Source organism: Schistocerca piceifrons, chromosome 9 (assembly GCF_021461385.2).
Source record: "Schistocerca piceifrons isolate TAMUIC-IGC-003096 chromosome 9, iqSchPice1.1, whole genome shotgun sequence".
Classification (NCBI taxonomy): Eukaryota; Metazoa; Arthropoda; class Insecta; order Orthoptera; family Acrididae; genus Schistocerca; species Schistocerca piceifrons.
Genome location: NC_060146.1, coordinates 55,262,639 through 55,290,589, shown reverse-complemented (window position 1 = coordinate 55,290,589; position 27,951 = coordinate 55,262,639). Strand labels below are relative to the sequence as shown.

At 42.0% G+C, this 27,951-nt stretch overlaps 1 protein-coding gene across 3 annotated transcripts in view; it reads left to right on the top strand.

Annotated features, from left to right (window-relative positions):
• LOC124717253 (zinc finger protein 583-like) overlaps window positions 1-13,559 on the top strand; it is a 168,679-nt gene extending 155,120 nt beyond the window's left edge. For 2 of the 3 annotated variants that reach the window (XM_047244056.1, XM_047244055.1), the window contains one exon: window positions 3,606-7,035. In XM_047244056.1, the coding sequence (XP_047100012.1) occupies window positions 3,606-4,464 (859 nt within the window). In that variant the 3' untranslated portion in view covers window positions 4,465-7,035. Of the gene's footprint in view, window positions 1-3,605; window positions 7,036-13,516 lie in introns of those variants that run through there. The other variant, XM_047244057.1, reaches the window with a different exon arrangement.
• Window positions 13,560-27,951: the final 14,392 nt, after the last annotated feature.

The following is a 27,951-nucleotide window of genomic DNA, read 5'->3' as shown; positions in this document are numbered from 1 at the left end:
TTACCCCAAAATATGATACCATATGACATAATGGAGTGACAATAAGGAAAATACGCCAGTCTTTTTATATTTATGTCTCCTATTGTTTAGGCGCTTTGGCAGTTCGTTAGTAGACTATGTCGCTCCCAACTGAATTTATTATCAAGTTGTAATCCCAAGAATTTTACACTCTCAACTTCTCCTATTTCCATGTCATCATATTTTATACACATACCAGAATGAAATCTCTTGGAAGTTCTGAACTGCATATAGTGGCTCTTTTCAAAGTTTAATGACAGTGAATTGGCTATGAACCACTTATTAATGTCAGTAAAAATTTGATTAGCTACCCTTTCTAAATCTGTATTTAATTTACTATTTATTGCAATGTTTGTATCATAATGTTTCGTAATGTATCATAATGTTTAATCACCACAGGAAATTCTTCTTCATCCATTTTTTGACAATCACTCGACTTCCTTGATTCACACGAACGCCAAACACAAAAAAATAGACCAATATGGCTGAAACTTGGTGTACGTTCTTTCCAAAAATGCTGCTAACTAAGCATGACCTGGATACGCGCCGGTGGTGCCATCTCTCGGACTTTGCACGTACTTCTCAAACGCCCCTCGTATAAATAATAAGTGACCCAACCATTCTGTGACACGTTAAGACCTCACACCAAATATTTTGGGAAGAATTTCTGACACCGCACAAAATCTTAAAACACGAACAACACTCGCCTCGTTATCAGTTAAAACAGAGGGCAGATCCTGTGGGGGATCCAGTTCAAACCTCAAGTCGTCATATAAAACACACTCACTTAACATATGTCGTATTGACAACTATGTACCGCGTATCTGACATGCTGGGGGCTCCTCCCGACGTAGGAGGAAGCCACGTGTCTGTGGGCAACGTCACATTCTAAGCCGTGCAAGGAATACTTCTTCAAAGCGTCGTGGGCGGAAGGAGGTAAACCACAGTCGTACTGAAGTTTTTGTGGAACGTAATTTATTATTACCCGCTTCCAGAGGCAGAGCCTCCCACTAACACGTGACGTTCCTGGTCACAAATTGGTCCGGGTTCGAGTCCCACTACGGCACAAATTTTCACCATCGTCATTCCATTAAACAGCTGATGGTATTCCGAACTCGCAACTGCGAATACATTTCATGTATTAAAATATTACTGTCTCTGTAAGTATGTTTGCTTCAGGAGCTCTTAACGTTAGTTGACTACGTCGGATTCGATTGTTAGGTGTTCTTTATTCGTGTCAGAGGTACGCTAAAATGAACCCACATACAATGCGTACAAAGAAAACTATACAGTATTCACCCAGAATTGGGCAACTTTGATAGCATTGGATGCTGCAGACGTTAAGTCCTTCATGCTACTGCTGGTTGAGCATGAGTTGCATTTGAAGAGATGCCGAGTTGTCTGCAATTCACCGCATTCGTACAGTGTTGTGTTGGCATTTGGCAGTTGGAAGTTCCATTTAAGGAGATTGTCCCTCGATCTTGTGACTTCGGTCCGCAGTCTGTTCAAGGACTTCCAGATGACCCATTTCCCCATCTGTCCAGCCGGAAGGGATTCTTGTTGTGTCATCCAGTTTGACAGGTGTTGGGCATCTTTTTTTCCACTTGGTGAGCCGGGTAGCCGCAGCTGATCCTTGTAAGGGCTGTGAGGTTGTAAGGAAACTCTTCCTGGACTTCAGTCTTGGCTTAGCAGATTAATGTCCAAGAGTGGATGTGACCTGTCTTCTGATGTCACATGGAGCAATCCCAGCGAGACATTCAACTTATCTACATCTACATCCATACTCCGCAAGCCACCTGACGGTGTGTGGCGGAGAGTACCTTGAGTACCTCTATCGGTTCTCCCTTCTATTCCAGTCTCGTATTGTTCGTGGAAAGAAGGATTGTCGGTATGCCTCTGTGTGGGCTTTAATCTCTCTGATTTTGTCCTCATGGTCTCTTCGCGAGATATACGTAGGAGGGAGCAATATACTGCTTGACTCCTCGGTAAAGGTATGTTCTCGAAACTTCAACAAAAGTCCGTACCGAGCTACTGAGCGTCTCTCCTGCAGAGTCTTCCACTGGAGTTCATCTGTCATCTCCGTAACGCTTTCGCGATTACTAAATTATCCTGTAACGAAGCGCGCTGCTCTCCGTTGGATCTTCTCTCTCTCTTCTATCAACCCTATCTGGTATGGATCCCACACTGCTGAGCAGTATTCAAGCAGTGGGCGAACAAGCGTACTGTAACCTACTTCCCTTGTTTTCGGATTGCATTTCCTTAGGGTTCTTCCAATGAAGTTCTGGCATCTGCTTTACCGACGATCAACTTTATTTGATCATTCCATTTTAAATCACTCCTAATGCGTACTCCCAGATAATTTATGGAATTAACTGCTTCCAGTTGCTGACCTGCTATATTGTAGCTAAATGATAAGGTATCTTTCTTTCTATGTATTCGCAGTACATTACACTTGTCTACATTGAGATTCAATAGTCATTCCCTGCACCATGCGTCAATTCGCTGCAGATCCTCCTGCGTTTCGGTACAATTTTCCATTGTTACAACCTCTCGATATACCACAGCATCATCCGCAAAAAGCCTCAGTGAACTTCAGATGTCGTCCACAAGGTCATTTATGTATATTGTGAATAGCAACGGTCCTACGACACTCCCCTGCGGCACACCTGAAATCACTCTTACTGCGGAAGACTTATCTCCATTGAGAATGACATGCTGCATTTTGTTATCTAGGAACTCTTCAATCCAATCAAAAAATTGGTCTGATAGTCCATATGCTCTTACTTTGTTCATTCAACGACTGTGGGAAACTGTATCTAACGCCTTGCGGAAGTCAAGAAACACGGCATCTACCAGGGAACCCGCGTCTATGGCCCTCTGAATCTCGTCGACGAATAGCGCGAGCTGGGTTTCACACGATCGTCTTTTTCGAAACCCATGCTGATTCCTACAGAGTAGATTTGTAGTCTCCAGAAAAATCATTATGTTCGAACATAATATGTGTTCCAAAATTCTACAACTGATCGACGTTAGAGATATAGGTCTATAGTTCTGCACATCTGTTCGACGTCCCTTCTTGAAAACGGGGATGACCTGTGCCATTTTCCAATCCTTTGGAACGCTACGCTCTTCTAGAGACCTACGGTACACCGCTGCAGGAAGGGCGGCAAGTTCCTTCGCGTACTCTGTGTAAACTCGAACTGGTATCCCATCAGGTCCAGCGGCCTATCCTCTTTTGAGCGATTTTAATTGTTACTCTATTCGTCTGTCATCTATTTCGATATCTACCATTTTGTCATCTGTGCGACAATCTAGAGAAGGAACTACAGTGCAGTCTTATGAAATATGGCTGAGCATCGCGAGCCAAACGAATACTTGATTCGGTCGACATGCGGCCAGTGGGCCGCAGTTTGACGACCACCGTGTTATGCCCTTTGTAACATTGTCTGCAAACGCCTGCTGTACACTGTGCATTCACATGTGTATTGTGAGATATTTAAGAACGTATCTTAATATAATTTGTTCATTTGTAATATAGTACTGTTATGGCAAAGCTTTCTGACATAGTTTCTTCCGCAATTCTGCAGTAATAAACCTGCTGGCGTGGGACCGGACGGCACTGGCAGCGGCGGTTCCCTAGGACGCACCACCAAGCAGGAAGCCTTCTGTGAGCATGAAAGCGATGCTCAACATCTCGCCCGCAGCTGCAACATCTGCAGAAAGACACCTCTGCACCTGCAGGACCCGAAGGAGCATAAACAGGTGACCAATGGCCTAAATTCGTTCGCGTGCAGTGTGTGTCACAAAAGGTTCAAAGGAAGAGAACACCTGAAGAAGCACTCCCTCCTCCACAGCGAGCGCCCATATAAATGTGATGTGTGCGGCAAGGCGTTCAGACACTGCGGCACGCTGAAGATGCACTCACGGCGACACACGATGGAACGTCCTTACGTCTGTGAAGTGTGCCACAAGGCGTTCAAGGTTTTCGGCAGCTTCGAGAGTCACTCACGTCTGCACGCAACCGAATGTGTGTACTTCTGTAAAGTGTGTCACAAAACGTTCAAGTGTCTCGGCAACACGAAAAGGCACTCGTGCGTGCCTAAGATCGAACGTCCTTACGTGTGTTCCGTGTGTCACAAAAAGTTCAAAACTGTTCGTGAGTTGAGGAGACATTCACGAGTGCACAAACGCGAACGCCCGTGTATTAGAAACGTGTGTCGTAAGAAATTCACAGGCAGCAACGCCCTTAAGAAGCAGCCCACTGTGCGCGTGAATAAAGGCCCCCAGTCCTGTGACGTATGTCAGAGGATATTCCCGTGCAGGAGCAAACTGAGGGAACATTCCAGAGTGCACACCGGCGAACGTCCGTTCAGTTGCGGCGTCTGCCCCAAGGCATTCAAGCGAAGGTCTTGCCTGAAACGACACATGGGAGTGCACAGACTCTAACGGCCTTATGACTGTGTTGGGTGGTGTAAGACGTTAAAGACTAGATGTGGCTTTAAGGCGCGTGGAATCTCATGTCCTTAGACTACTCTTATGACTGCTTGTGCTGGAAGGGCTAAGTGTTTCTGCAACCTGTCAGTTGGAATCCTCCGGTGCTGCACCTGTGCTAGGGTGACACGTCAGCTGTGTCATCGCTGTGACCATGGTTGTAACATAGCTATATGAATGCGTGGTGTTTATTGCCCATCGAGGCGAATCAATTATATGACGTTGTAGTTTCTGTTATTTCGGACATGTCGGAAAGAACAGACACCACGCAATCATAATAATACAGGATGTATCAAACAGAATCATCCGATATGGAACACCTATACAGGGTGTTTCAAAAAGAACATATGTATTTCGAATGCATTCATTCATTCATTCATATCGTTTTTGCTCTTATGGACAGTGTTTGACCTAATATACCTCATGATGACACAATTTTCACTTCTTTCCTTTCTTCCTTCTCTCTTCCCAAAATCTCATCATCCTCTGACTATGCTCTTGTTACCTTTGTTCCGTCCATAATGCTCCCGTCTTCCTCTTCTCATTTACCATAAATTTTGCGTTCGTAATTTTGTTCCTGAATTCCTTTCTGTCTTTTATCATTTTTTGTTGATCCCCAGCTGCCTTATGTCTTCCTCTATTTCATGATACCAATTTGTTTTAAGGCTTGAATGTTTTACTATATCAAAGATTCTCTTTGTAAGTTTGGTGTTGTCCATTCACTGTATGTGTCCGTAGAAATTTAGTCTGCGTTTTCTGATCATGTCTGTGAGTCTGTCAGTGTGTTGGTATAAATTATTGGTCGGTCTTTTCATCCATATGCCATCTTTGTGTATTGGTCCGAATATTTTCTGAGAATTTTGCCTTCTATTCCTTCTGTCTCTATAATGCCTGATGCTCCAATTGCGGTTGTTTCTGACGTATATAGTGCTTCCGGTAATATAACTGTTTTTAGTGTCTAATTTTGGCCTGTCTTGATATGCTTTTCTTATTATAATGTGACCATGTGAGTTTGTATGCTTTTTGGAGTCTTTCTGTTCGTTCCATGTTGGATGCCTTGTTTGTTACTCCTATTCCACTGAATATTCAAATCTTTCGGCTTTTTTTACGGATCCATACATCGTTTGCATGATGTGTACAACGTTGGTTTGTCGTTCCATGATACGATATCCGAAGACTTGTTTTGGCAGCTATTTCACGTAGGTGTTCGAGTGCTTCCTTTGCCTCCTGTATTATTACCTACTAAGTATGGCTATGTCATCTGCAAATGCCAGACGTTCTATGATTGTTCTTGTTTCACGTGTTCTTCCTAGCTGTATTCCTTTAACTTGTTCTTCCCATTGTTTGACAATTTTGTCTAAGACTATTTTAAACAGGACTGGCGAAGGCCCATCTCCTTGTCGGACACCTGTGTGTATCTGGGAGGGTTCCGAAATTTCTCCCATGAACTTAATCTTCGAGGTGGTGTCTTGTGAGCGTCTGTTGTATAATTGCCCTGCTTTTTCTTTCCATGCCATATTATTCCAGTATGTCAAAGAGCGTTTGTCGATCTATGGAGTCGCATACTTATTTAAAGTCAACAAAGGTAACTACAGTGGTTCTTGTCTGTCTGACTTTCAAATGTGTCCTCAAGTTTCAGATCTGTTCTATGCCTGAATGCATATGTTTATTAAGCTTTAAGACATACGAATATGAAACTTCATACACATATTTACGTTCAGATCACAGATGTTTAATATGTCCTCCATCAGCTACACAAACAGTATCACATCGATACTCAAATTCCTCCCATACTCGGGCAAACATATCCTTCGTCTCTGATGTTATGGCAGTACGGATCCGGTTCTTCAACTCTGCCAGGTTATGTGGCAGTGGTGGTACACAAACGTCTTTAACGAAACCCCACAGGAAGATGTCGGAAGGGGTCAAATCCGGTGACCGTGGAGCCCAGCTGAGGCATGCTAAGTCGGCAGCTCGTTGACGACCAATCCAACGGTCCGGTAGGGTATCAGTCAGATATTCACACACTTGGCGATTCCAGTGAGGGGTTGCCCCGTTTTGTTGAAAAATGAAGTTCTCTTCGTGCAGCCTCGGAAACAACCAGTTTTGTAGCATAGCGAGATACTGCTGACCGTTAACCGTGTTTCCATCAAAGAAGAATGAACCGTAAACAGGTGATCTGGATATCGCACAAAACATATTGACTTTGGGAGTATCTCGTGCATGTTCAATGGCTGCATGTCGGTTCTATAGGCCCCAAGTTCGAACATTGTGTTTATTTACCTAACCACTAACATGGAAAGTCGCTTCATCACTGAACACGATGCGTTGTGCGAAAGTGTTATCATCGTCAACAGCACCAAGAATCTCGTTACAAAATGCCACATGTTTGCGTTGGTCATCAGGACACAGAACTTGTAACAGCTGTAACTTGTACGGCTTCATAACCAACCGACGTCTCAAAACACGCCAAACTGATGTTGTGGGCAGCTGTAACTCCCGACTGGCACGACGAGTTCATTTTGAACGACTACGTTGGAAAGCAGTTTGAGTTTGTGCAACATTTTCTTCAGGAACACGAGTGCGGCCAGGACTCTTTCCTTTACTCACACATCCTGTATCTAGAAACTGTCGATACCATCTGCGAATGTTCTACCCATTCTGAGGATCAATTTGGTACCTCAACCTGAAACGTCTTTGCACTTTCCGTACTCATGGAATTGCACTTCGCAAACTCGAGAACAGAAAATGATTTCTGCTTAGGAGTAGCCATTGCAAAAATATGACGGTTACCAAGCAAAACAAAAGAGAACTGACATCTGGTGGTTATTAATATAAACTGTATTTGTATCTCCAATAGCCGAGCCGAGGCGCAGCGATCGATAGTTTGGACAAAATAATACTTTGTAATATGTATATTATTTTTGAAACACTGTATTTCTGGAACTAGTAAACATATACAATGAATTTTGTGTTTTGATAAACGGGGAACTCGAAAAGTTTATTTTCATACCTTTTCATATATGTTCAATAGCCCCCCCCCCCGTCCCCTCCCTGCACCACACTTTGAAATGCACAGCATATGTCAATGCGATATTCAAATTGTTCTCACACTGAGCGAGCATGTGTTGAGTTACAGCTTCCACAGCTGCTGTTATGCGGTGTCTCAATTCATTCATTGTTGTTGGTAATGGAGGCACATAAACAGAGTCTTTTATAAACCCCCACAAGAAATAACCCACACAGTCAGGTCTGGTGACCTTTGAGGCCAGTAATGTAAGACTGAATCATTTGGTACAGTGCGACCCATCCATCGTTCAGTAATCTTTTGATTTAAAAATTCCCGCACTTTCACATGCCAGTGTGGCGGTGCCCCATCCTGTTGGTAAATGAAGTCCCTCGAATCAGTCTCCAGCTGTGGGAAAAGAAAGTTCTCAACCATACCGAGATATGTGCTTCCTGTAACTGTTCTCAGCAAAGAAAAATGGACCGTACACGAAACTGCACAAAACACATTAGATTTGGATAGTCCCTCTCATGTTGTACAACTTCATGTGGTTTTCCGTACCCCATATTCTCACATTATGACGGTTCACCTTTCCATTTAAATGGAATGTTGCCTTCTTCACTAAACAGTAAGCATGGAAAAAAACTGTCGCCCTCCATCTCGTCAAGAATGGAATTACATAACTCCACAAGTTACTGTTTGTCACCCTCATGAATAGGATGACCAGATGCAATTGTTTAAAAAGGAGGACAAATAGCTTCAACAAGGAGGACAAAGGAAGAAAAAGGAGGACACATCAAACGAGTCAACTGCAGATGAGGATACCAACCGTCAGCTTTGGACAACTCACGTGACTGCCGGGAATTACCGATAAAACTAGTAGTTAATTGGTTCAAATGGCTCTGAGCACTATAGGACAACTTCTGAGGTCATCAGTCCCCTAGAACTTACAACTACTTAAACCTAACTAACCTAAGGACATCACACACATCCATGCCCGAGGCAGGATTCGAACCTGCGACCGTAGCGGTCGCGCGGTTCCAGACTGTAGCGCCTAGAACCGCTCGGTCACTCAGGCCGGCAGTAGTTAATTGATACTGGTGGTCAGGTGGTGATACCCAGAGCAATATTTTGTATTTTATATTAAAAACATTGATTGTGGCGACAGTGTCGCATCAATTGCTTTTATATTTATGCGTAGTTTTAAGATTTAACAAAGACGGTTGCCTAAGCGTCACTCCTGATTGGCTGCTTCCATGTGACCTGTGCAGAGCTGACGGCTGGTATCCTCACCATTGCAGGATGTGATTTTAGTGTATTTTACTTCTGATGAAGCTATATTTAGATATACCGAAACTGTGGTCAAGAATTTTAATAAATCTTTATCCTGCAACTGTTTGGCTGTTATCATTTACCGTGAAGAATTTCAACAAAATGGTTCAAATGGCTCTGAGCACTATGGGACTCTACATCTTAGGTCATAAGTCCCCTAGAACTTAGAACTACTTAAACCTAACTAACCTAAGGACATCACACACACCCATGCCCGAGAATTTCAACAGTAGCTGTTTCAGCCATGTTTAAAATCTTGAAATAAATGAGTTTATTATTTACAGACATAACATTCATATATTCCTTAACAATTATTACTGCTTTAAGAAAAGAGCAATAGAACGGGACGAATTGTAAATTTAGCTGCATTACGCTCAACTTTGCGAAAAAGCCGGACACACTAAAAATCCGTTGGACCGCGAACAAAGAGCTAAAAAGGAGGACATGTCCGGACTAATCCGGACGTCTGGTCATCCTACTCATGAAGAGCTTGCAGTAGCTGAATTTTGTACGGTTTCGTGTGTAAACGTCGACGCAACACGCGCCAGACGGGCATCGGGGGCGTGTTGAGGTGTCGAGCTGCATGGCGAACGGATTTCTGCGGACTCCTGAAACTATGGCGGATGCGTTCGACGTCTGTGTCAGACACTCGGAGACGGCCCGGCGGTTTGCCTTTACACAAGCAACCTGTTTCGCTGAATTGTTCATGCCATCGTCTGATGCTCTATGCTGTAATAGGATCTACACCATACCCAGTAAGAAAGTCACGCGGCACTGCGCAAAACGTAGAACACAAAACGCTTTCTGTTGTCCCGACACCATTTTTGCCAGAACTGAAGCGGGCGCACACTGCTGCTACCTAGCGGGAACCATGTAAACTCGCGAGTTTGCTCTTTCCAACAGTACATTGTTCACGCGCATGTCGCAAATAACGTAGTAGTTATGATTTTTTGGAAATCGGATTATTCCTTTTGATATACCCTCTACTGGTACGTGAAGTACCGATTTTTAATATTGATTAAACAAGGAGGCCGATGAAACTTACATAATTCGGAAGGTACTTCGCGATAAATGTGCACAAAGTAAAAATCGTTTGTACATAGCTGTTAAGAGTGGTAAAAAGAAGTATGTGCTTTCATATTCGAATCTATGATGACACCTTGCCTATCGCGAATTGAAATCTCCAATACGTGAACATCGAAAATTGAACTTCTACCAACCTCTGCCCTGCGTAAACGATCAGGTGCTACGGTAGAAGTGACACACGAAAGTAACACTGTTCCGTGAAATCGCATTCTAGGTATATTCATGTTCACTTGGTTCATTTGCAGTAACACATACATTTCGAGCAGCTACAATGCGACAATTGCTATGTCTATCATGTCAACACTGTAAATCAAAATGTTGTAGTAACGATGTTTGTAAATAACGTTATGTATTTGCGTCGTTATTTCACTTACTTTTCTGGGAGAGTAACTTTGTGGTCATTTGCCGGTGTTACCAGACAATTTGAAGTAAGTTCCTAATTTGTAATGTCTTCATTTTGAATAACCACAACATCTGACTTCCCGTATTATATGGAAAGTACAACCTATTTGTTTTAGGCTATGCCTAGAGGGAGATCGCTAAAGGTTGGGACTGAAAGACAAAGAGCTAGAGCGAGACAATATTTGCACAGATGCTGGCACTGATAATGAAAATTCTATTGTTGTTTTGAAAGATACATTTCAGTATTCACTGAACTTAATTACAAATAATTATACATGAGGTTTAACGAATTTACAGTGCAGATTTTGGTAGTGCAAAACAATTCTCATCTGAGGTTACTGTATGTGATATAACAGCATTCACATTGTGTTGTCGTAAAGAAAAAGTTAATTTCGCTCTGTTGGTATAAACTTTATTTTTTAATGCATTGTATCAAAGACTCAATTGTTATGATCGAACAATAAAAGAGAAACCAAAGAACCATTTCAACAATATTCGTAGCTAAAATGGAGCAGCTTCTGAGGATAAAATTTCAGTTTTACGTCGAGTATATCACTTTAAGATACACAACATTTTTTTAAATCGTAGATCAGGTCCAATGGCTTCTACATATGGTCGTGGACCACGTTATACCCAGTTGTATCTTTATGACACTGTTACTGCTTGCTCTTCGCCCTTCCTTACTCTTGTCCTTATAGCGCTGAGGTAAGAACTAAAAATCTGCAAGTGTTTATGTAATAACTAAGAATCTGCATAGAATAAATTCCAGATAATTAAATAAAGAAATTGAACTTTCGTTAGTTTATAAACACAGGTCGTCGAATGTCGGCCACAGGTGATACTAGTATAACTTGATTCGTCTTGATGGCCAGTGAATGCACCACATTCAGTGCGGATGCTCGATTACGTACGACCCCCTGCGGTAATCTCCAAGTAGCCAATATGGAGGACGTGGGTAGGGACTGTGGACAGATGGCGCTGAATGGGTCGGCCGGGAGTCGTGCCGAGATACTCCGCGCGGTTCCGATAAAGAGTGTGTCCGGGTGGCGCAGTGGTTAAAGCAGCTACCTAGTAAGCAGCAGATCCCAGGTTCGAATCCCAGTCCAACACACGTTTTCAGTCGTCGCGGGTGATGTCTCACAATGTTCTGATGAAGCTGATATCAGTAGTCCCTTCCTTTCCCTTCCCTTTCCTTTCTCTTCCCTCCTCAGTCAATTTACGTAATACAATATAGCTCGCTTCATGTATATAGATTACGGGGATAGCTGTGGTGTCACAAAAGTACCTCGAAGCTGGAGGGACACAGAAGCTGTAAGCAAGAGATATTCATTAAATTTAGTTCTTGCAAGAATCGTATTCAAGGTCGGGACACACATGTCAGGACCGTGTCCGTGCCGAGACACGTCCGAGTATCGGCCGTCACCCGGACTACGAAATACAACATTAAAACAAATGCAGCGTAGCGGGCCCCACTTGACCGGGCCGTGCACGGGGAACGTCAACGGGCCGGGGCCGGGCCGGGCGGGATTCGCCGTGTTTAAATTTTCACGTGACGGACACGGCCTGACGGTGGGGTTGTCTTGTGAGCTGTGCAACTGCGCAAAACTGTTCTGTGTACAAAACATGGATGTGGAACGACTAATAGAGGAAGTTCGTAAGTTTCCTGTTCTTTACGATCAGGGAAGTGAGAACTACAGGAATATCGAGTACAAAGACAGAGTTTGGAAGACAATTGCAACAGATCTACAAGCCAAAGGTAAGATAAAAACTATACAAGTTTTAATACCCGAAAGATATTTATTTACTTTTTATTTTACAAACAGATGTTTGGTTTATGTCATCGTTATATCGCCAAGGCGACATGTTCTTGCCATTCCACAGTCCCTTGTGGAGAGTTCAGGAATTTTTTGAGTTGTTCTCGTACAGCAAATGCAGCATCTGTTGATCTCCCACGAATTCGAGGTAGGTTTCGAAGATTTGATGAACTTCCGGATCCCTCAGCAGTTTCCGTTTGATCCATCCTCTGTTCGGGCACCCTATAACCTTCCATTTTTCGAATAAAGTTGTACAGTACACACGCAGCCGTCACAATCATTGTAAGGTTATTAGGATCTCCCTGAAAGTTTCTTCTAAATATTCGAAATTTCTGTTGCAATATACCGAATGCATTTTCGGATATTCTTCTTGCCCGACTCAAACGATAATTAAATATAGCCTTGTCATTTGTTAAGTTCCTGCCAGGATATGGTCGCATCAAGTATGTTTTGAGAGGGAAAGCTTCATCGCCTACAATTACCATTGGAAGTTCAACATCAGTTCCGGGTAAAGTTTTACTCTTTGGGACGCTAAGCGTATTGTTTTCCAATGACTTTCCAAGATTTGAATTTACTAGAATGCCTCCATCAGAGTTTTTTCCGTACGCTCCCACGTCTATTGCAATAAAATTATAACATGGGTCAACCAGAGCAAGAAGCACAATGGAATATGTTTTTTTGTAATTCCAATAGAGACTTCCTGAGTTGTTTGGAGCCTGTATTGTTACGTGCTTTCCATCTAAAGATCCAATGCAGTTTGGAAACTGCCATTTTGTCCAAAACTCCTCAGCTATAGCATTCCATTTTTCTTCATTCGGCACAGGCATCACCTCTTCTAACAATAAATCGATAACTGTTCTAGAGGTCTCAAGATTTTAAACATGGCTGCAGCAGCAACTGTTAAAATTCTTCACAATAAAGGATGGCAGCCAAAAACAGTTGCAGGATAGAATTTTTTTTTATTAAAATTCTTGACCAAGGTTTCGGTACATATAAATATACCTTCGTCAGAAGTACACTTCTAAAATTACATCATGCACTGGAGAATAATGAAACAATTATGCCAAAAGGCGTCGTCAGTAATTAAAATATCATCTCCATTTGTACAACATGTGTAATGGGCACAGGATCAAAGCGAACAGTTTAACAATGTTACTTCATGTTCTAGAGGTGTCATGGACGATAGCTGCAACTGTGGATTTTCCCAACCTGTAGCTGAAGGAAATAGTTTTAAAGGAATCTCCTGTAGCAAGGAACCTGAAAAAATTGAATGTATAAGATGAGAAATACTGTATAATCTATAAAATATTTGCAGCATTTTAAACATTGTAATATAAATACGCGATTTAAAATATTTTTGCTACAGGTGGAATAGAGGAATGCAAAAAAAATGGGCATCTGTTCGTGACCAACTAAGGAAGACCTTGCAGAAAAGGAAAACTGTTTCAGGACAAGCTGCTGTTCATCAACATAAATACAAGTATGAAGATCTCTTACCGTTCCTGCTACCTTACATGGTAGAACGAGAAACAGTTTCCAATGTTCCTTACACGCAAGACAATAATGAGCATAAACAAGAATCAAATACAGATTCCCAAGAGGGGCAGTCGATTGTTGAAAACGAAAAAGTGTCTACACAAGAAGACATTGCAGATGAAGAATGGATCATTAAAACCCAGGATAGTGAAACAGAGAATTTGATAGAGCGCACTCGGCATTCCCAGACGCCCTCAGCTCATTCGTCCGTCACTTCAAAGAAGAACACGTTTATGAAACCACCACTGAAACGAAAATTTCAGCGTGAGGTTAAACCACAAGAATCTGCATCAAGCCAGCTCATGGCTTACATTTTGGCAGAAAAAAAAGCTGAAAAACAGAGAGATATACAAAACCCAGTTGATGCTTTTTTGGCTGGTATAGCACCAGCCCTAAAATCATTGCATCCACTACTGTTTCATCAAGCTAAAAGTAGGATTTTTTCAATTGTACAAGACTTTGAACTGAAGCAACTCATGAATGACGTATCAGTCCATCAATTCACTCCATCATCCTCCAATTCCTCAGCAAAATCTGTTTCAACACCATACCCTTCACCTGTGGGAAACGAGTCAACAGAACCTACACAGCAGCTTTTGGACCTGCAAAGGGATTCGCACAATTCGTATATAAATAACCAAAGCCATCATCCTCCAAGTTCCCCTGCATCCTCATCAGCTTCAGAAACTAATTCACTGAATAGTCCTCATTTGTTTTTCTTAGGGTAGTAGAAATTTAACTGTATTATTTACTAACGTATGTATTTATCTTTCAATTACTAAAGTAATAAAATAAAAATGCTGTCCTTAAAACTTCTTATTTATTTGTGTTCTGTGTACTTTTCTTTAACCTACCGTAAAAAAACAGCCAGTCGTTCTTTGGGTGAAACTGATACTCTCCAGAACGTGTCATTTTTTCTCAGCCTTGGTTCTAGTTTCTTTAAAAGTTCACAGAAGGTGTACTGCGTCATCCTAAAATATTCATAAAACTTGGTCTCATCATCTACGAGGTGAGAAAATAGTGTTCGAAACTCTCCCTGTACTGGTCTTGTTTTCCAGGCACTGTGGATCCATAATTTTCTTCTTCTTGTTTGCCTTCGTTCGTTTTCCTCTTCGTCTAAAGCAAGTGCTATAAGTCCTAATTCACTATTACGAAAATTAGTGAACATGTTTTACAGCTTTCACAAACAGGAACACAGCTCACCGCGTCCGAGTCACTACAAGGAACAACAGAGACACGGACGTGCCCCGGTCATGTGTGGCCGCTGCAGGAACGGCCCGGAGCACGGCCGTCACTCGTCCGACGCTCGGCCCTGACACGGCCCGGACGTGTGTGTCCCGACCTTCATGCAGTGTAAACGACAGTTATTGAGTGGCTCCAGGTAGGAAGGGTTCTTTTTATTTTAATGGAGAAGCGAAAATTATACACAATATGACAGTGTGTGACAAGGCAACTAACAATATTGACATTTTCGTAGATGACTGTGTATTCATGGGAGCTACGTTAAGGAAAATATGAACACTACCTGTTTTTCCATGCTGGCTGGCGAGGTATATACAGAGCAGAGTACTGGAGAATGCTCTTACGATTCGTTTATCTCGAAAGTTGTTCATCGTAATGTATTTATTTTTATTTTATGTGTTTGCTTTATGCGATATGAAGTGCTTGAAATGAACCATGTGGATAAACTGAGCTTTGACCCTTCCACTGCTTGAAAATTTATGCAATCTGTAATAAACGAAGCCATATCCGGAAACATGAATGCAAAACTATTGTCATTCAGTGGAGCTCTAAAAGCTTAATGGACCCATTCTTACAGTATATTTCACTGAGTCGATGATATCAAAAGAAAAATCTGTTGTAGTGCGCATCATGTAAACTCAAAGGAATAAGTGCAAGCAGCTGATGCCTTATAGAAGAAGGTGGATCGAGCGTTTCCTAACTTCTAGCGCCATTCCTCGTGACTAATATGGGGTACTTTGTTAAGGTTTTCTGAAGTGATTTTAAGCAGTATAAGCTATTTTTGCCGTAGTAGCATATTCTAATGAAGAAGTATTTTGTATGAATGGAAATGTTCCTAGAGATACCAATATTCAGTTTGTGTTTGTGCAAAGTATTATCAAAGTTGCCTAGATTATTCACGACGTTTATCCGTTATTAGAGTTAAAGATTAAAGACAGTGATACCTTCAAGCTGAACCAGAATTGTAGTCTCAAGAAGAGTGTTTTTTAGACGATAAAAGTGCAAATAATCTGTTTGCAATAAAAAGTGATTTTTTACTCGAAGATTAACACTGAACTCTGTATCATATTCCTGTTGTGCATTAGGCAGACGTATACTACTAAAATGTGAGATTTTCCAGGCAGTATTTTAACTCAAGACAAAGGCCATTTCCACTCTAGAATAGCCTTCTGCAACTGGTTTTGAAATAAAAATTTCTGCCAGCTCTCACATTTGGACTCATATATGAAATTTAAAAAAAGTTTTGAAAAATGTTTGCTTCTAGCGAGAGTCAGTCCATTGATCTCATGACTGCAGGCCTATTGCGCCATCCACTTGGCTAACGACGAATTCCTTAACAGTCAGCAAATGCTGCATGTTTAACAGTGCTTCGAAATTTGATAATTTTCAAACACGGTTTTTTCTACCGTTTTTGGTAAATGCATCGCTCGGATTTCCAGCAGTGACCTTCAAATTCTGCAACTGCAAAGAAAATTGAAGAAATCCCTTCTGTAAGGTGCCATTGTTTGATAACACTCATCTCAGAACTGAGTAAATAAAAAATGGAAATGGCCAGCACCCATTCCATCTAAGGGGCATCCAGACTAAAACCCACCACAAGAATTCAGACGGTCATGAGCGAGGTTAAGGAACTGGAGACGCAATATCCAGATCTTCATTAATAAATTCACACTGAAATGTTAAAGGCAAATGCAGAGACGGCCCCACTGAAGAAGACCAGTTCGTAAACTTCACTCATCCTCTTTGCGTCCGAAGCAATGTTCGATCTCCAGTGGCGTGACAGCAATGGGTTGAAGCCGTGTTCCATCTCCTGTGGCGTGACAGCAATGAGTTATTGAACCACAATCTTCTTTCCCTCATTGCATGGTTCCCTCCTGCAGTTTAACGAACGCTGTTGCTAATGTGACTCTGAAGTGTCACAATTGTGTCCAAAGACAATGGGCCACCGATGGCATACTTCAGTCGCTACGTAGTATGGAACTTGGATCGTGGCTCGTTGTAGGCGTATAGACTCTTTTAATTCGCCAAATTCTTGCTTTTGGAAGATGCCAATATATCATTGCGTATATAATTTGTATGTGTCAGCAAACACTCTGCAACCATTCCAGGTGGAACACAAGTACAATTAGGTAGATTTGTAACATTTTCAGGCATTCTCTAACACCATAAATTCATGTAGTTGGCATTGATGGCTGATTGCACTAAGTATATCTCAATGGAGATGGCTCAAATCTACCGTGTGTTTTCTGTAAAAAGTTCTGGTTTTTTCTGACATACAAGTCAATTTATAATGTAGTTAGTGTTGTACTCAAATCAGAGGGAGATTCTGCAAAACACATCCCTGACTCATAAATTACTCGGGACATTAGCCAGTTTCATATCTTCTGGATGCCATCGATTTTCGTGTCTGCTTTGTGGAATGATCCTCTGCCACAAGCTTTGCTATCAGGGAGGCTCCATTTACTTAAATCAGTCCTATTTTATTTGTAACAGGTTCCTTCTTCCATATAGACGTGAACAATAATGGTAATGATACAGACGAATATTCTTCTCGTACTTTGGAGCCCCTGGCTGATAAGAAGAAGGTGATGCTCATTCAAAGTGCAAGTTGCCGGAGGAACGAAATAGAACAAGGTGGCAGCAGAAATGACAAATTATCGCTCATCAACTACGAAACGTGGGTAGGATTTCAGGATGCACAAGGCTGTTATGAACAAGTTACGACGAGCGAACATTACAACAGCGAGCAATGGCAGTCGCATTCCCATCCAGAAAAACTGCAATTTATTGCTGGTAATACCGGTGTAAAAACATTCAAAAGTAAACATTCAGTAAGACAGAGAAAAATCGCCAGCAGAGAAGTTTTCTATACAGACTAGACGTATTAATTCCAAACTTCAACGCTGATTATGTAATTAACAACGAGCAGACTCGATGCCAAAATAGATCAACGTGCAACTGGGAACTCGATTACAAGGGTGCGGGGACCATTTTGGTGAAAATACTTATCAGTACCTCCAAAACTACTCAAGCGGAGTACAGTTTAGCCACTTCAAGGAACTGTTACCACTCGTATTTTTGTGTACGCAAGAGCCTGGCAATACATTTGATCCTCGAGTTGCTGGTACCGTGAAGAAATTAGAAGAAGAATGTAAGAATGTCGTCGTTACTTGTTCCAAGTCAAGAAAACTAACAAAAGAGCTTTACGCAAAAATTTTGGAAACAACGTTAAAACTGTACGTTGCTAACCACAGATTCTTCCTGTTAGCGGATTCGTGGGACGGCCAAACAGATTTGACAGTGTATGAGACACTCAGCAGTGAGGAAGGCGGATAAAGTGTACTTAGAAGATCTTTCCATCCAAATGTACTCCTCTTACTCAACCATGTGATGTATACTTGTATCGGCAAGTCAAAAATCTAATTAAACGATTAGAAAGCTCCCCTGATTTGCTACAACAACAGCGAGAATTATCGTAAAGGGAAGGTGAAATTAAAATTCATTCAATCGCGCAGTATCAATCGAATGCTTCTGTCTTCACCCAATGATTCGATATGCTCGGTAGGCATCAAAATTGACACAGGAAAGATCTTGATTTAAAAAAGTGAATGAAGTATGCTTTCCATTGAAGAATATTTCGGATAAATGCTGTTGCTCAAAAAAAGGCATTCATAACATGTGCAAGGTGTGGACAATATTTATGTTTTAAATGTTTCTTTGACGATTATCAACCAAAAACATGTAATGTAACTGCCTATAACACATTAAAAGCAGATACTTCGTAGCTAGAATTTTCGGAAATTTTAATTTCATTCAAAATGTCACCTAATTATGAAAATTAACTATTTAAGTGCACTCGTGATTCAAATTAATCATAACTAATATTTTATAGACTAATTCTATGTTTTAAAATTGAGTTGCTATATTTTATTTTATAGTTCATAGTTGAATGTTGTGAGAAATAAAATACAGTGAATGAAAATAAATTGGGTAGCAGTGGGAAACGTACTCGAGCCGTCGAATTATCACTCCGTATGCTTCAGAACGTATTCAGAAAACCTTCGAGGACGTCTTCTCTTTTCCTATGACCCACTCAGACGAAGTATTTTAGAAACTGCAAAGATATTCTTGCTTCTGCTCACACAGTTTGAGCCAAATCGGTGAGACCTGTCCCACGCTCTCCCCTTATTAGACACACCCTTCAGAATATTACTGACAGCTGGCCAGCACACAAACATATAGATGTTGAGTGCACTCCGAACATAAAGTCATCTTCATGTGTGTTACCCTTAGTTTCATACGTTTTTATTAAGATACTCCCACTTACGGTACAACAACAGTGCTCTTATAAGGACACATGACCTTTTTTTTGGAAATAATGTAGTTATTTATATCTTTGGCTTCCTTTGGTAGTTCATTATATAGTTTTACATCTCAGCGAAACGCGCTGTTTTGGATCTTCTGCTTATTTTTCCTACCTAGGCGAAGACAGTGACTTGATCTTGTTGTGTTGTTATGAGTAGTGCTGTTTGTGCTATAATTCGAATATGTTCTGAAAGTAACGTGGTGCCATCATCTCCACCTCCTGTAGCAGTTTTATTATTATGTGTAGAAAGAAAGAAATGTATTTCCTCATAGATTAGATTAATATTATAAGGAAATAAAGTATGTGTATTTTACAAGCGTCTTTGTCGTTGGGTTTAACACTGCTTGTGCATTTTCAGAAGTTGCGTAGCCGGTGGTATAAATGGCGCCCAATAAAGATTTCCCTTCCGAAGTTTTACCTTTACCTGGAGGCTGTATTTTTACCGTTCTGCGAATGACGATTTTATGCCATGTGCAATCCTAACGAGAGGCAATCGGCCTTATTAGTTGTGCTTCCTCCTCTTCCGTCACTGGTTAATATTTGCGTACTGGTTTAAAATAACTATCAGACACTGTTACAACTTCGTTGAAGTATATTTCAGTAAAATGTACAAATTTTATCACGAGTTATTCATAAAAGCACTACTTAACGTGCATCTCATACGAAAACAAAACATGTGACAGAAGATGAAAGAACATCGAAAATGTTCAATTTTAATTAAGAGTCCTGTGACCCCTTCAGTGATATTATATCTTAACTTTCCTGTACATCTTTGTGCAATGTAATTACAGATTGTTAATAAAAACTTGTTTCTATCATCAGTTCTTGTACGACTTGTCATAAAAAATTTTCATCTCATTTTTCCGTACATACGTTACATAACATATGCCCCCGAACTGCCTGCTGGAAGCGGAAACCTCAGTACTTTCGTTGATAGCAGATAGTATATGGGTATCTCACTGCATGCACGAAATTACAAATTTTTGTATATACAATCACAAAGCCACAAAGCACTGACACAGATTTCAAGTTAGTTTTTATATTCGCAAGGTACAATTTTGCCTTTCTCACGTCCTTGAATACCATTGGGTTACGATCATGGTTCGGGGATGTAATTCCTTCATTATTGGACTAAGAATAGGCATGGGGGTAGCAGGAATCGCTTTATACATTTTCTTTATTACTGTCACATGTCTACCATTAATGAAAGTTAAAATTTAGATTCTACAGAAACAAAAAATTTTCAGTTATAAAATGCTGAAGACTACGAAAAGTTGATTGTTTTTGAACAGTTTTTGCTTATGAGTTGTAAGAGAGCATCTTCTATATAAACATGCCTGTTAATTATTTCTTAGGAAGTGACTTCATAAAATTTAATTAGTTCATGTCAAAAAAATGGCTCTGAGCACTATGGGACTAAACATCTGAGGTCATCAGTCTCCTAGAACTTAGAACTACTTAAACCTAACTAACCTAAGGACATCACACACACCCATGCCCTAGGCAGGATTCGAACCTGCGATCGTAGTAGTCGCGCGGTTCCGGACTGAAGCGCCTAGAACCGCTCGGCCACCGTGGCCGGTTAGTTCATGTCAATCACTATTGTACAATCATTGTTACGGCTGCATTGTTTCTAACGCCACTTTCCTATCGAGTTGCCCTGTTTTGCATCGACCCTCGGAATGCACAATGTTGTCGGTACTTCAGTTTGCGTGAGTGAATGGGCGGGGCAAGTACACTAGGCCGTGTACCGGTGTTTGCCTCATGCCTTCGTTATGTATACCCAGGCCTGGTGGAAACCGAAGATGGCACAAGGTGTGGTATACACTGCCAAGACATCCGTCCGGTAAGTTGGCCAATTAACTGTGATTCACTTTGACGTAATCCACATTAACTGCGCATACTACTACTCCGTTGGCTCACGGCGCACGTTTACATTCTCACGTATTTGAAATTCTGCTTCCAAGCCTTCTGCTTCCATATATACATTCACGTTCAGAAGAATTAGAAACTTTGAACGACTAGAGATAGGTCATTCATATTCACAGGACATGTACATTAGTATGTTCTGCAGAAATGATTGGCATTTCAGTCACCTCGGTTCAGCATGTGTCCTGTTGCCAAGGCCCTGGTAACTTGTTCCGTGGTTGATGGCGTGGAGGCGGATAAGGCGCGAATGGCATCCCGTGGTACAGCCACCCATGCTGGTTTCACTTGGTTCCAAAGTTCATCTGTTGTGGTTGGGATTGGGTCACACCGCTGCAACCATCGTTTCACCGTATCCCACACATTTTCGATTGGCGACAGGCAGGTGATCTGCCGGGCCACGACAAAAGGCCGACATAAGGTGACACCAAGAAGACACGTGTTCGTGCAGCAACATGAGGTCGTGCACTGTCTTGCTGAAAAATGGCGTCTGGAGTGATGTGCAGAAAGGGTATGGCTAGGGGTTGCAGGATGCCATTCACGTAGATCACACTGCTCACAGAGCCATGGAAACGCAACAACTGTGATTTGTGTTAGTACCAAATAGTACCTCACACTATAGGGCAATCAGTTGGCGTTGTATGTCTTGTGCGAAAGCAGTCGTTGTGATGCCGTTCTCTTTGTCTGCGGCGAATCAAAATGCGGCCGTCATTTTCAAACAAACAGAATCTGGATTCGTCCAATACCACTATCTGGTGCCATTCGTATCCCCAGGGACATCGTTCCATACACCACTGCCGTCTAGCATGTTTCTGCAAACATAAGTGTACTTTTACACCTCTCTTTATATTATAGGGGTTATAGTGGTACATTGAAGTATTTCTTACATTTGTGATCAATGATAACTTTCCTCTATAGTAATTACATCATATGGTTGTCCTTTGTTATCCATCTTGAGCTTTCCACGCGACCTATTATTTCATAATGTACCGTATTGAGTAATTTTCTCAGGGTATGGGAGGTTCAATTCATGGTTTCTTCTTATTATAGGCAAATGAACACATTGCTTGTTATCAATTAGACTTTGGCTATTGGAAAATTTTAACCGAAAATCCATGATCCACACACCTGCATCTAGATACATCAGCTTCCAGGGAAGAGTATACTACTGTATCCACTTACAAGGGAAACCCCTTGTCGCACTTCCTCAAATTTAGTGGTAAAATCGCCCTGCCGGTAGTCCGTCAAAAACTGAATCCAGATCAAGCAGGAAAACAGGAAGAAGGTGTACTGAACTGTGAAAAAAAGAAGCAAAATACAAACACTGAACGGTCCAAGCTGACAATGTGCGAGAACCGCGAAGTCGTGGTTATGTACTAGTCACGGTGTTGGAGTGCAAAGCGGGAGATCCGCGTCCAAATCTCCCTCGTGCCCATTTTCTTTTTCTTTTTTTTCAAAACGTTGTGAACTTCCCATCTGGTCACTGAAGCGTGTGTTCTCCTTCTGTAGTCCTGGCAATTGTCATACTACACATTAGTTATATAATATGAGTCGTGTCGCCGGCCGAAGTGGCCGTGCGGTTAAAGGCGCTGCAGTCTGGAACCGCAGGACCGCTACGGTCGCAGGTTCGAATCCTGCCTCGGGCATGGATGTTTGTGATGTCCTTAGGTTTAACTAGTTCTAAGTTCTAGGGGACTAATGACCTCAGAAGTTGAGTCCCATAGTGCTCAGAGCCATTTTGAGTCGTGTCGTAAGAATGTATTGCCGTCACAAGTAAATGTGGTGAATAGTGATAGCAGGGAAGATGCTGCGTAGACCGCCAAAAATGGTTCAAATGGCTCTAAGCACTATGGGACTTAACATCTGAGGCCATCAGTCCTCTAGACTTAGAACTACTTAAACCTAACTAACCTAAAGACATCACACACATCCATGGCCGAGGCAGGATTCGAACCTGCGACCGTAGCAGCAGTGTGGTTCCGGACTGAAGCGTCTAGAACCGCTCGGTCACAGCGGCCGACGCCATAGGCCTCTAACAGAAATGAAAACAATAAATAAACGGGTGTCAACTACGTTACAACAAAGGAATTCAGGAGGCAAAAGTTCCAAAACGGAACGCAAGAGTCATAACATGAGGTACTTGTGTAGAACAAATAGGAGGAACACACGTCTGGCGGTCTTTCCCGTAACACCTCGCTGTTGCGAACGGTCGTTACGCCACGACGCAGACACAGATTTAATTACAGCGAACAGACGCGTCAGTGACCGGATGGACAGTTCATAATTTTGTGAAAAAAGGAGGCACGAGGGAAATCTGGACACGGACATCCCCCATCGCAGTCCAAGACACTGGCCACATAACCACGAAGCCGGACTGTTCAATTTCGCGCCATGCTGCACATCTTACACTCGGCCCGTTCACTACTTCGATGTTTCTTCATTTTTTCACCGTTCGGTACACCTCCTTCCCGTTTCAATGCTTGATTTATGATCAGTTTTTGACGAGCCATCATACCACTAAACCTAAGGACGGTGCGACTGGGAGTTTCCCTTATTAGAAGCTGTCCTCCAGGTGCAGAAATTAAGACTCTGCGTGATATATATTTTACAAACGGAAAAGATATGACTGCACTACAGCGGAAATGTCTCATTGAAACAGACATGAAAATTGATAGTGTAGTGTAACCTAACATATACAATACCCAGAATGAGATTTTCACTCTGCAGCGGAGTATGCGCTGATATGACCTTTGCAAAGGTCCCGAGTTCGAGTCTCGGTCCGGCACACAGTTTTAATCTGCCAGGAAGTTTCATTCTGGAATCATCCCCAACGCTGTGGCTAAGCCTTGTCTCCGCAATATCCTTTCTTTCAGGAGTGCTAGTTCTCCAAGGTTCGCAGGAGAGCTTCTGTAAAGTTTGGAATGTAGGAGACGAGGTACTGGCAGAAGTAAAGCTGTGAGGACGGGTCGTGAGTCGTGCTTGGGTAGCTCAGGCGGTAGAGCACTTGCACGCGAAAGGCAAAGGTCCCGAGTTCGAGTCTCGGCCCGGCACACAGTTTTAATCTGCCAGGAAGTTTCATATACAATACCGCTCATTAATTTCAGTACACCCAATAAATGACATCTAGTTCTATGTAGATAAGGTCTAATACTGTGGGTACGGTTGAGGAAGCAAAGGAATAGTGCAACAGTTGTACACAAGTCATGATTTTTGTTCGTGGTCATCGAGACACAATAGTATCCAACAAACAATGTTGTGTACATAAACGTTATGTACCTATCTCATATGTTTGTTTACCTATTTACCGACAGTTGCCGCATTTGGTGCACCTGCGTATTTCCCTGCAGCGAACGGCAAGCATTGCTACGATACATAACATGTGCTTCACGCACGTCAGTTCCTTCGTGGGATTGAAGCATGGATCCACGAGTGGAGACATCCATAGAAAAACGTACTGCAGTTGTAACACTTATCCTAACAGGTTTATCTACTCGCCAAATTGCGAAACAGTTTAATGTGTCTATAGGGGGAGTGCAATCTACCCTTCACCGCCAGAAGAGAACAGATAGCAAAAAGGTCATACCACGACCAGGGCGACCTCGTAACACAACTAATAGTGATGATACATGTATCAGAATTAGCAGTAAGAGAAACAGATTCAAAACAGCGCCCCAAACTCACGCAGAATTGGTAGAAATGAACACGACAACAATATCTGTTGCAACAGTAAAAAGGAGACTGACTGAAGCCGGCTGAAAAGGATGTGCCACAGCAAGAAAACCCATTCTAAGGCTCATAAATAAACACAAGAGACTTGCGTGGGTTAGAAAACATCGGGATAGGACATCGGAAGAGTGGACGAAGGTGTTATTCACCGTTGAATCGAAGTTCGAGATTTTTGGAACCAGAAGGAGAATATTTGTTTGCCGATTTATAGGGGAAAGGGTAGCCCAGCAGTATGTTCTACCTACAGTTAAACACGGTGGAGGTTCTATTATGGTTTGGGGATGTTTTGCCGGAGACAGAGTTTACGATATTGTGAAAGTAGAAGGATGTATGGATCAGAAGCAGTATCACCGCATACTTCAGCATCATTTCATAGGGAAAGGGTTCATCTTACAACAGGATAATGACCCAAAACATCGGTCGGCATACTGTACGAACTAATTGCATCAAAGGAAAAACAAAAAATACTAAATGATGTGGTATGGCAGTTCCAAAGCTCCAATTGTAATCCCATTGAAATGGTCTGGGATGAAGTGGACAGACATATCAGGGAAGTTAACATATCCATCATGGAACATCTCTGGAATATTTTTAAGGATGTGTGGAATCATATAGATTCACGATACCTACAAAACCTGATTGACCGCATGCCTAGAGTTTGTGAAGCAGTCATTCATTAAATCCACAGGAGGATACTTTGATGAAAGTAAAGTACCAGGTGATCAAAAAGTCAGTATAAAATTGAAAACTGAATAAATCACGGAATAATGTGGATAGAGAGGTATGAACTGACACACATGCTTGGAATGACATCGGGTTTTATTAGAACCAAAAAAAATACAAAAGTTCAAAAAATGTCCGCAGATGGCGCTTCATCTCATCAGAATAGCAATAATTAGCATAACGAAGTAAGACAAAGCAAAGATGATGTTCTTTACAGGTAATGCTCAATATGTCCACTATCATTCCTCAACAATAGCTGTAGTCGAGGAATAATGTTGTGAACAGCACTGTAAAACATGTCCGGAGTTATGGTGAGGCATTGGCGTCGGATGTTGTCTTTCACCATCCCTAGAGATGTCGGTCGATCACGATACACTTGCGACTTTAGGTAACCCCAAAACCGATAATCGCACGGACTTAGGTCTGGGGACCTGGGAGCCCAAGCATGACGAAAAGTGACGGCTGAGCACACGATCATCACCAAACGACGAGCGCAAGAGTTTTTTCACGGGTCTAGCAGTATTGGGTGGAGCGCCATCCTGCATAAACATCGTATGTTCCAGCAGGTGTTTATCAGCCATGTTGGGGATGACGCGATTCTGCAACATATCGGCGTACCTGTCACCCGTCACGGTAGCAGTTACAAAACCAGAATCAAGCATTTCCTCGAATAAAAAAGGCCCGATAATGGTAGATGTGGTAAATCCAACCCATACCGTGACTTTCTCGCCGTGTAATGGAGTTTCCACAACAGTTCTAGCGTTTTCGGTAGCCCAAATTCTGCAGTTGTGGGCGTTGACAGACCCTCGGAGCGGTCCACAACACGTTACTCAACCAATCGTCATCTTCCGCCATCTTTTGAAACGCCCACGCCGCAAATGCCCTCCGCTTCACTAAATCGCCAGGTAACAGTTCATGATGCCGATGGATTTTGTACGGACAGCATCGGAAGGTACGCCTCAGTGCCAACCAAACAGTAGTGTATGGAATTCCGGTGCGACGTGTAACTGCACGAGCGCTGACTACCCCGTGCATAGACGAACCCGCTACAGTCTCCATTTCTTCCTGAACTGTCTCAGCAGCATTACGCCTTTTGCTCGGCCGGCCACTACGGGGTCTATCGTTTAAACAACTCGTGGCTTCGAACTTCGAAATCATTCTCGCCAGAGCTGCATTTGCCAACGGACCTTTACCCGTTCAAATCCCCTTCCTATGGTGATAGGATCGTAACGCTGAACTAGCACATTCCCCATTCTGATAATACAGCTTCACTAAAAGCGCCTTTTCAGGTAACGTCAACATGCTGCGACTGCTGGCGCATCTGATTCTCTTTCTCATTACAGCTCCTTTTATACACGATTGCCATGCGCAGCCACTGACGTTTTGCTGTCCAGCGGCATCTGTCGGACATTTTGTGAACTTTGTTTTTTTTGGTTCTAGTAAAACCTCATGTCATTCCAAGCATGTGTGTCAATTTTTACCTCTCTATCTACATTATTCCGTGGTTTATTAAGTTTTCAAATTTATGCCGACTTTTTGATCACCCAGTATAATGAGTATGATTGTATTATGTACGTGGAAGTTAATATAATATTCTTTTGTGAGAAATAACGTTTGATTTTGTGTTGTAAATCTAAAATACCGGAGTGCATTGAAATTAAGAAGCGGTAGTGTACCTACTTACTACCTGTACCACATACGTGTTTACAAAGACGACTCCAAAAGGGAGGCGACATGTTACTCACACTTTGTTGTATCAAGACAGTATTTCAAATTCACATTGGTAGTATTTTTCGTACCTCTTCATCTTCAATACCTTATATATCTATGTAAATAGACGTTCATTGTCATTTTACCTTTTTAATAGTGATACATGTGTGTATGTACCTTTGGTAATTTTTCTGTAGTCATACTTATAACTATAAATTTTTACATAGTTAATTTCGTTCTCCTGCGTGGTAAATTTTAGTAATCCATCTCTCTCTCACATTCCTATTCAGAGATATACTAATGTATTGTCTTCATGGACGAGCAATACGGATTGCACTAGTTAGTACAGGTGTTGTGAGTGGTTTTGTGCAAGGGTTATACCATCTGTTTCTGGTTCTGTATTAAATCCATGTAAAATGGAAATGGAGGGGGGGGGCGGTGCTAGGGGGCGAGAGGTTTGCTTTGCTCTATATTGTTGAACGTTTTTACGATTATCGGCGAAAACATACGCTATCAGTTGATGTATAACTCAGTTCCTCAGTCGCTCTTCCATGACGCACTGTACGTATAAG